Raw genomic sequence first — 8,431 nt, 5'->3', positions numbered from 1 at the left:
ATACACGAGTCAAAATAATAACAAATATCCAATTCCAACTTGGAAAAAAAGTATTTATAGCTTGTATTTCAATTGAATCAATTATCATTTCACAATTTTCTTCTCTCATGATGATATCTATGCTACTTGGTATCATCTTGTTATCAGTTTCATTCTTTTAACTAATTAAGGAAGAATTTGCAAGTTGATCGAATTTTCCATCTCCAAGAAAAACACTCCAACCTCCAATCATAAAAATGTACTCCAACTCTTGCATGAATTTCTTGCTTCGACAATTCAAAACTCGGAGAAAGTTATTTACCCATCCTAATTAGAGACTTTAATTGGTAATTGATTCTTCGTATGGTAAAAAAGAGCAAGAGTTTGCTACTGGGGCATGCTTTAATTTTGTAAGTGGGCGAAGAAAAAATACCCGAGCTTCAAACAAAGAATAAATCGATATTGAAAATCATTCCATTCAAGGTTTTTTTATTCTATCAAAGCGTCGAATTTTAAATTCTCAATGTCTCCCTGGAATTCCTTCCTGGACTTAGTGAATAATTTTTATGGATTTTGTCATTTCACCAATTCTTGGGTTGAGTAGGAGTGGAAGTTGCAATAGAACCTGAGAAACTTGGTCATGAATGATCATTTTGAGATAAATTTCATTTCATTTACTCCACAAACTGCAAAATGTGTGCTTGCAGACCCAATTATCTGTGCACTTGTCCCATTCAAGACTCTTGTTTCCTTTTTATTTACTTGAGCATATCTACAGTGAGTGACCAAGAGTCAATTTAAGAGAGAAAATTCCTTGATTATTCTGATATGTCAGGAAAAGCGAGGAATTTTCCCAGCTCTAAAAAAAAAAGTAGAGAGGAATTTTCACATCAGAAGGTGGGGAATGTTCCCTGGCTCAACTTCCTTTTCTTATATAGAGTGCTAGAATTGTTTACCTTGGAATGTCTGACCATATTTCCAGTTTTGTGGTGCCACGTTATACGATGTTAATGTCATCCTGGTAATGGTGGTGAGCTCAAAGGATAGTGGCTGCCCTGCTAGTTCAATGTTGCATTGCCAGTTTTGTCCCCAGTTTCTCCCCATAGGCACCCATCCTGTCCTTGATCCCTTCACTTTGACAGCGACAACTTCTCCATCTGATCCTACATTGGTGATTAAGATTTGCAAGAAGTATGCACCTCCACTTAGAGTATATCGAATCCCCCCCTTTCTCTCACATTTCACCCTGCATATTGAAAGCTGTGCTATGATATCTGTTTGTGTCAATGACCACAGTATAATGAAACTACCTTCTGTATTGAATTGGAACTATATCGGCCGTTTGATGTGCAATGCGAGAAAAAGCTGGGCGTGAGATGTGAAAATGAGCTCTTGGGAAGTTGCACCAACCACCAAAATCAGCAGGTAGGCCATAATTAGGGGGACAGAAATCAGTTGCCGTTAGGACAATGGAGGGGCTTCCCTGCAGGCACCATAGGATGTGGTCGACGCATCGCACCTCAAAGCATGCCCCGCAGGTGCTTCCTCTGCTAAACAATATGCTACTGATCCCCGCACTATACATGCCATAATACTGTCTGTCAAGGTCTCCAAAACCACAAGCACCCTCTGCAGCAGCAGCAACAACAACAACAAATGTAACCATTTTGGTTTGTTTATGAAAACACATGCTCACGCACGAAAACAAGAGAAAAAAGGTGGAGCTGGACTTGTTTAAATGCAAATATAGTACATACTTTATGCTTCGAAAAAATGGAGATAGAACTCTGCATTACCGGTGAGAGTGGAGCCATCGGAAGTTGCAGTGGCAGACCTCCATTCCTCATCTTGGGAAGCACTTAATACAAGCAAATAGCATAAGCTGAGAGTAGCATGAAAATAGATAATGGCACCCATTTGGGGAAGAGGAAGGGAGATGTAAGTAACCCTAGTCACTGAGTATCATTTTCTCCTCAACTTTCTCCACCATTACTTAACTTTGATCAGAGGTCCCAAAGAAATAACACCTTTTGCTTTACGTTTATTTTGATTTCTTTTATGCTATCTTTTGATATATCAGCGAGAAGCACGTGCGATGCACGTAAATAATAATTATTTAATAAAAATTAAAAATTGATTTTTTTAAAAAAATAATTTGGATAATTTTTTTATTTATCTGGGTTTAGTCTTTTGTCATATTAAACGAATAAATTAATTAAGAACTTATATACCTTATTTTTAAAATTGTTTATCAAATTAAAATTAAAGCTGTTGATTTTATGTTATATAATAAATTATAATGAACATAATATATAGAACGAATTGAACTGAAACAAATTTTGAAAATATATATATTTAAGCACCACGTATAAGGTATAACAACCTAAAAAGCAACCAAATTATGGATTTTATAAATGCATAAATCATAATTTATATAAGTGAATCACATTAATGACAAATAATTATTAATTTAAAATTTTGTGATTAACTCATCAAAATATTATCAAAACTAATGAAATAATAAAATTGATAATAAAATATAACATGTAATATTCAATTTTAATATTATTTAACTTCCTACAAAACTTTTTACATTTGTTTTTAGAATTATATAGCATAGATAAATTAATTTTCATATACATTATTTAATGAAAAATAATAATTTTTTAAAAAGTATATAATTTATATTTTTCATTAAGCATTCAGATAACTTTCTGCTGAGTGCGTTCTTGATGAGCGATGACGTATATGATCTTATATTGCGCTCAAATTCTTTAAGTATGCAGGATTGAAGATAAGCACACTGTTGAAATCTTGATGATTATGTAACGCGTTGTTGTTTTTCTTGCATACTTCTAGCTCTTCTTATATAAGCTGTCATTCCAACGATCGGAAAGAGATGAGTAACGTAAACCTGTAATACATCAAGCTCTTCTTGTATAACTTTTTCTTATTTTTATGTGCTTAGTGATTGTATATGTATGTACATTGGACATTTCAAATTATATATTTTTTATGATCTATTTTTTTATATCAAATAGATCGTAGTATTGAACATTTGAAATTATTTGTTTTTTAAGTTTTAAATTTGTATCATAATCAAATTGTTCATAAATTGATATTATTATTATTATTATTATTTATCTTAATCAGAATTTTATATAAATACATGTTTTAAAAAATAATTAAAAAATTTTAATCAAAATTTATTCATATAATAAATGACAAAAAAATTTAACTTTTGAAAATAGTTATTTATTATTTAAAATTTTGATAGACAAAATTATATGATTTTTTAGATATTTTTTTATTAATAACATTTTCACTCAGTCAATATATTAAATACAATGTTAAAAAAGTTAATTTAACGATAGAAGATTGTTATCCACGTCTGAGTGTTATCACAAATAGTATACTGCTCACTCTCAATCTTTTGAAGTGGTGGTAGCACCATCCACAATTGCACGTTTTTGATATAATAATAATTTTTTATAATAAAATTTAAATATATTTATTACCTAATATCAATAATTTTAAATGATTATTCAAAGGTTTATATTTTACTAATTTTAATACTTAATCACATAAAATAACACATATACATCGCACTAGTGAGATACTAATTTTGATAAAAGAGTCACTTCAAGGCAATATGGTCTTTACACGTTCTTGTCAAAATAAAATAAAAAAACATCTCAATTTGGATTTGAACATGGCTTATTTTGAGTCGAATTTTTAAATTCAAATTACGGATGTGGAAAAAATATCGAATTTTCGGTAAACCGAGATTGCTATATTGAAAAAAATATTGAATTTACCGAATTTTTCGGTATGGTAACGATATGAAATTTGAAAATTTCTACATATATCGGAATAACGAAAAAATATATAACATTTTTAAAATATATAATATTTAAAAAAAATAAATTTAGAAAATTTAAAAAATTTAAGGTTTTTTTATATATAAAACGATATATATCGATACCATACTGAAATATCGGTATACAGTATAATTTTGATATAATCGATAAGCTATTATACCTATATTCGATACGATATAAGTATAAAATTTTTTTATATCATAATTTTTTGTATGATATATGGTATATAATTTTTAATATAATTTCGGTCCAATTTTTGTATCATTGGGTAGAATTTCTATCGAGGAGTCAAGTTTTAATATGAACAAATCCAATCCCTCCCTAATTTCCCCATCCTTTGAACCCATTTTCTTCAACCGGAAAACAGTACCATCTCCGTCCATAGGTGAGTATCGCAGAACATCTGAGTGAGTACGCACCAGCATTTCTCCGTCTTCTTGTTGAGCCAGCCGAAGAAGAAGCCCTCTCGAGATTTGAAAAGCATGAGATGCGATCGTACATCACTTGTCGTCCTCACAATCTTCCTATTCATCATACAGGTAATACATTTTTGCTCGGATCGGCCACATTTCAGCTCAGCTTTCCAATTTTTCCATTCCTCTCAACATTCATGGCATATGCAGTTTAAGATTCTTCACATTTCTACGGTGAGAGCAGAAGCATGGCACGCAGCTACATTGTAAGAATATTTCTCGGATCATTGTTTGGCGGATGATTTACTAGTTTCTAATTTCCCCATTTCTCATTCTTCCAGACAAAGAAACCGTAAGATTTATGACTGCCCGCGTTGTTTTGATAGACGGGTATGGTTTGATTGACATCTGCAACTGTTTCTCAGAAATTATCATAACCACAATGTCTCCATACGATTTTACAAATTCATTGATTGATACTGAGTGTTGGCTTGATAGGATGAAAGCAATATCACTTCCAATGTTCGTCCAGACGAAAAGGTAATAACTTATATGTTCTCATCGTGGAAGAGATCTGGTCTTGTGGATGATAGCTTGTGTTTTTATTTGCTTTGTGCAGGATATTGACATAATTGTAACATACGGTGACCCTACTGGTGCTGTTCAAGTTAGAAGTGTAAGATCCAGGGACTTGTCTGCTTCCTGGGTGTGGAAAAAACCTGGTGTTAAAAATCATGATCAATCAAGGAATTCATTGGTGACTTGGCACAATTCTCTCTGCCTTTTCAATGTCTTTCACATGTTCGTTGATGTTTAGTCATTCACAATTATGAATTGATACTCTTACCATCTGTCTCAGATGGAAGAGGACCCATTGCAATCTAAAATGAGCACAAGGAACGCCGGAGGAGATTTTGGTAATCAACACTCTGGAGGTGAAATCCCATATCTGCAATCAATTCCCTTGCACCCAGTGAAACTCAAGAGGCAGGTACAAATTTCAAACTTTGATTAGACAGAGATGGTTCATTGTTTTGCTTTGTCTGATGCTAATACCATTCCTTGTGCTCTAGATGTTACGAAGGGAAAGGAGGCAAAGGCGGATTGCAGACTTGATCAAACAAGACAAAGAGACCGAGAAACAGGTGCAAGAGGCTGCAATTGAACGAGCTAGGAAGCTCGATACCACTGTCAAGGGTAAATACAGTATATGGAGGAAAGAATATGAAAATCCGAACTCTGAATCCACAGTGAAACTTATGCGAGATCAGATTATAATGTCCAGAGCTTATGCAACAATAGCTAAAGCTAAGAATGAAAGTGTGCTTTATGATTCTCTCACAAAGCATGCTAGAGAAAGTCAATTGGCTATTGGAGAAGCTTTGACCGATGCTGAACTTCATGCTAGGTCTTGCTACTACATTATCACACAATTTTATTCATATGTTTGCAATAGGGTCTCATGTAGAATTCTTTCTTTTTGTTTTTTTCTTCTGTGCATCAGTGCATTGAATCAAGCAAAAGCCATGGGTCACATTCTTGCTGCAGCAAAGGACGAATTATATGATTGTGTGTCTATAGCAAGAAAGTTGAGAGTCATGCTTCAGTCAAGCGAGACAAGTGTCAGTACACTTAAGAAAAAGAGCTCATTCTTGATACAACTGGCTGCAAAAACTGTTCCCAAACCATTGCATTGTCTCCCTTTACTTCTGACTACAGATTATTACCTACACAGGTACGATGAAAGGGATTTCCCTAGCCAAGGGACGCTTGAAGATGCTTCGCTGTACCATTATGCCATTTTTTCTGATAATGTACTAGCAACATCTGTTGTTGTAAACTCAACAGTGCTGCATGCTAGAGAGCCTGAAAAACATGTCTTTCATATAGTGACAGACAAGCTCAATTTTGCAGCTATGAAAATGTGGTTTCTAGTTAATGCTCCTGTTGGTGCTGCAATTGAAATACAGAATGTAGATGAATTTTCTTGGCTCAATTCTTCATACTGCCCTGTCCTACGTCAGCTTGAATCTTCACGAATGATAGAATATTATTTCAAGGCACATCAGGCATCATCCCTCACAGCCGGTTCCGACAATCTCAAATACAGGAATCCAAAATACTTGTCCATGCTTAATCATCTTAGATTTTACCTTCCTGAAGTTTATCCAAAGCTCGACAAGATATTGTTTCTGGATGATGACATTGTAGTTCAGAAGGATTTGACACCTTTATGGTCAGTAAATCTGCTAGGGATGGTGAATGGTGCAGTTGAAACCTGCAAGGAGAGCTTCCATAGGTTTGACAAGTATCTCAACTTCTCAAACCCAAAGATATCTGATAATTTTGATCCAAATTCTTGTGGCTGGGCATTTGGGATGAATATCTTTGATTTGAAAGAATGGAGGAAGCGTGACATTACTGGAATATATCATCATTGGCAAAACTTGGTATGAATCCATCTGATTCTAATATCACTCCACAGTAGTTTCGATAAACAAATGAATTTGTTAAAATTAATTGGCGCGATATATATCCAGTTGTATTCATTGGAGCTATGAGTACTATTACTGTCTCTTGCATGGATAGACATTGCCGATTAACTTGGTATCTTATACATTTTTTTTTAAATCAAATATACTCTATTGTTTTGGAAACCATAATGTGAGTGCTTTTGGAGGACCTGATATTAATTTTCTGTTTTTATTTGATAACTAGATCTGATTTCTGCAGCTCAAAAAAACATTTCAGATTGAATAGATAGGCTTTAAGGCCCCGCCCTGAATGCAAGTTGGGGGAGTTTTTATGTCTTTTCATTATGCAAAATATGCCTGACACTAATTTCAATTTATTACAGAATGAAGACAGGACTCTTTGGAAACTTGGCACTTTGCCTCCGGGCCTGATTACTTTCTATAACCTGACATTTCCTTTGGATCGAAGCTGGCATGTACTGGGTCTGGGATATGATCCTGCTCTTAACCAAACAGAGATAGAGAATGCTGCTGTTGTTCATTACAATGGAAACTATAAGCCGTGGTTGAATCTTGCCATCGCTAAGTATAAAACATATTGGTCCAGACATGTCATGCTTGATAATATGTACCTAAAACTTTGTGACCTCGAGGAGTAATATTTATTTGGTTTCTATATTTCTATACGTGCGTATCCTATCTGAAGCAAATAAAAGGTGATTACATATGTAGTCGCATGTGTCCGTCAACGCAGATTCATTGTTACATAATCTGGTTGATTCAAGATAGCAAATTAACCTTGTGCTTGCTTATTCTTGCGATCATAATAGTGATTCCTTAACTCAATGGTTGAGACTTGTATTATTATCAGGGTTCAAATGCAAAGCGGTATATAATCTTGTCTGCGGAAGAAACGGATGCAATTACTTGGTGGTGAGGTCATGATGCTTTGGGACCTTGTTGATAAGAAAGGATATGTAATAAAAAAAGATTCCAAGTAGTTTTTAAAGCTGATCATCTCTAACAAAACTCAAGAAACAAAGCTAGATATATTTTCAAGATGTTATATGCTTCATCTTCCACCCTTGATTAATTTGCTATAATACATTCACTGTCCATGTTCACCGTATTTTATCCAGATCCATGATTCAATCTTTTTAATATTATTGCTATAATCTGATTTTGTAACTGAGGCTGTGATCCAATGTAATTGTTAATGAATTTTATATGACAGTGTGTGTACCTTCAAAATTCATTTCTAAATATTTTACTTTACGGAACACAATTTATAGCTTAATTAATTGGTATTGAGATAAGTTTATAAGAAGCGTGCGTCAAGGAACCGATCACTGGATTAAGGATGATAACTTCGCCCATGCACATGATTAAATCAAATTTTATATCATTAGTATCACATTTACTAGGGATGGCAAGGGTCCGGGTTGGGGCAGTTTTGTCCAAACCAGGTACCCGTTCCCCCTTCCTTTAGATCCGTCCTGTCCTGCGAACTCGACGGGTCTAATCTGTGTTGGACCTGTCGTCGAAAATATATAATTTTATATTTATTCAATAAAAAAATTAAAATTAACAAATCATTAAATTTATATGTCTAAATTTATATTAATAATATTCAAGACAAAACAAATATTATTACAAGTTAAAATATATCGACTTGTATTCAATT

The 8,431-nt window shown here is 33.7% G+C and overlaps 2 protein-coding genes across 2 annotated transcripts; one reads left to right on the top strand and one right to left on the bottom strand.

Annotated features, from left to right (window-relative positions):
- Nucleotides 1-523: 523 nt before the first annotated feature.
- Nucleotides 524-2,005, bottom strand: LOC140972242 (expansin-A16). Its single transcript, XM_073434690.1, has 3 exons — nucleotides 1,776-2,005; nucleotides 1,290-1,608; nucleotides 524-1,225 (listed from the first exon to the last, which is right to left on the bottom strand). Exons 1-3 carry the CDS (start codon nucleotides 1,894-1,896, stop codon nucleotides 922-924), a joined length of 744 nt encoding a protein of 247 aa, XP_073290791.1. The 5' UTR covers nucleotides 1,897-2,005; the 3' UTR covers nucleotides 524-921.
- Nucleotides 2,006-4,169: 2,164 nt separating this feature from the next.
- On the top strand, nucleotides 4,170-7,559 carry LOC140973720 (probable galacturonosyltransferase 3). Its single transcript, XM_073436723.1, has 9 exons — nucleotides 4,170-4,399; nucleotides 4,484-4,539; nucleotides 4,615-4,663; nucleotides 4,772-4,813; nucleotides 4,893-5,030; nucleotides 5,133-5,264; nucleotides 5,347-5,681; nucleotides 5,778-6,723; nucleotides 7,131-7,559. The coding sequence occupies exons 1-9, from the start codon at nucleotides 4,343-4,345 to the stop codon at nucleotides 7,404-7,406; spliced, it is 2,031 nt and encodes a 676-aa protein (XP_073292824.1). The 5' UTR covers nucleotides 4,170-4,342; the 3' UTR covers nucleotides 7,407-7,559.
- Nucleotides 7,560-8,431: the final 872 nt, after the last annotated feature.

The sequence above is a fragment of the Primulina huaijiensis genome, chromosome 3 (assembly GCF_012295235.1).
Source record: "Primulina huaijiensis isolate GDHJ02 chromosome 3, ASM1229523v2, whole genome shotgun sequence".
NCBI lineage: Eukaryota > Viridiplantae > Streptophyta > Magnoliopsida > Lamiales > Gesneriaceae > Primulina > Primulina huaijiensis.
The sequence above is the reverse complement of the archived record's forward strand: the minus strand, read 5'-3'. Positions and strand labels throughout refer to the sequence as shown.

What these genes read in the sequence shown, in the direction of transcription:
- LOC140972242 (XM_073434690.1), bottom strand. Translation starts at nt 1,896, where the DNA reads ATGGGTGCCATTATCTATTTTCATGCTACTCTCAGCTTATGCTATTTG. An exon ending in CGATGGCTCCACTCTCACCG is followed by an intron (nt 1,609 to 1,775) that starts GTAATGCAGAGT and finishes CTGCTGCTGCAG; the next exon opens with AGGGTGCTTGTGGTTTTGGA. An exon ending in GTTCCAATTCAATACAGAAG is followed by an intron (nt 1,226 to 1,289) that starts GTAGTTTCATTA and finishes TTCAATATGCAG; the next exon opens with GGTGAAATGTGAGAGAAAGG.
- LOC140973720 (XM_073436723.1), top strand. Translation starts at nt 4,343, where the DNA reads ATGAGATGCGATCGTACATCACTTGTCGTCCTCACAATCTTCCTATTC. An exon ending in CAGTGAAACTCAAGAGGCAG is followed by an intron (nt 5,265 to 5,346) that starts GTACAAATTTCA and finishes CTTGTGCTCTAG; the next exon opens with ATGTTACGAAGGGAAAGGAG. An exon ending in GATGCTGAACTTCATGCTAG is followed by an intron (nt 5,682 to 5,777) that starts GTCTTGCTACTA and finishes TCTGTGCATCAG; the next exon opens with TGCATTGAATCAAGCAAAAG.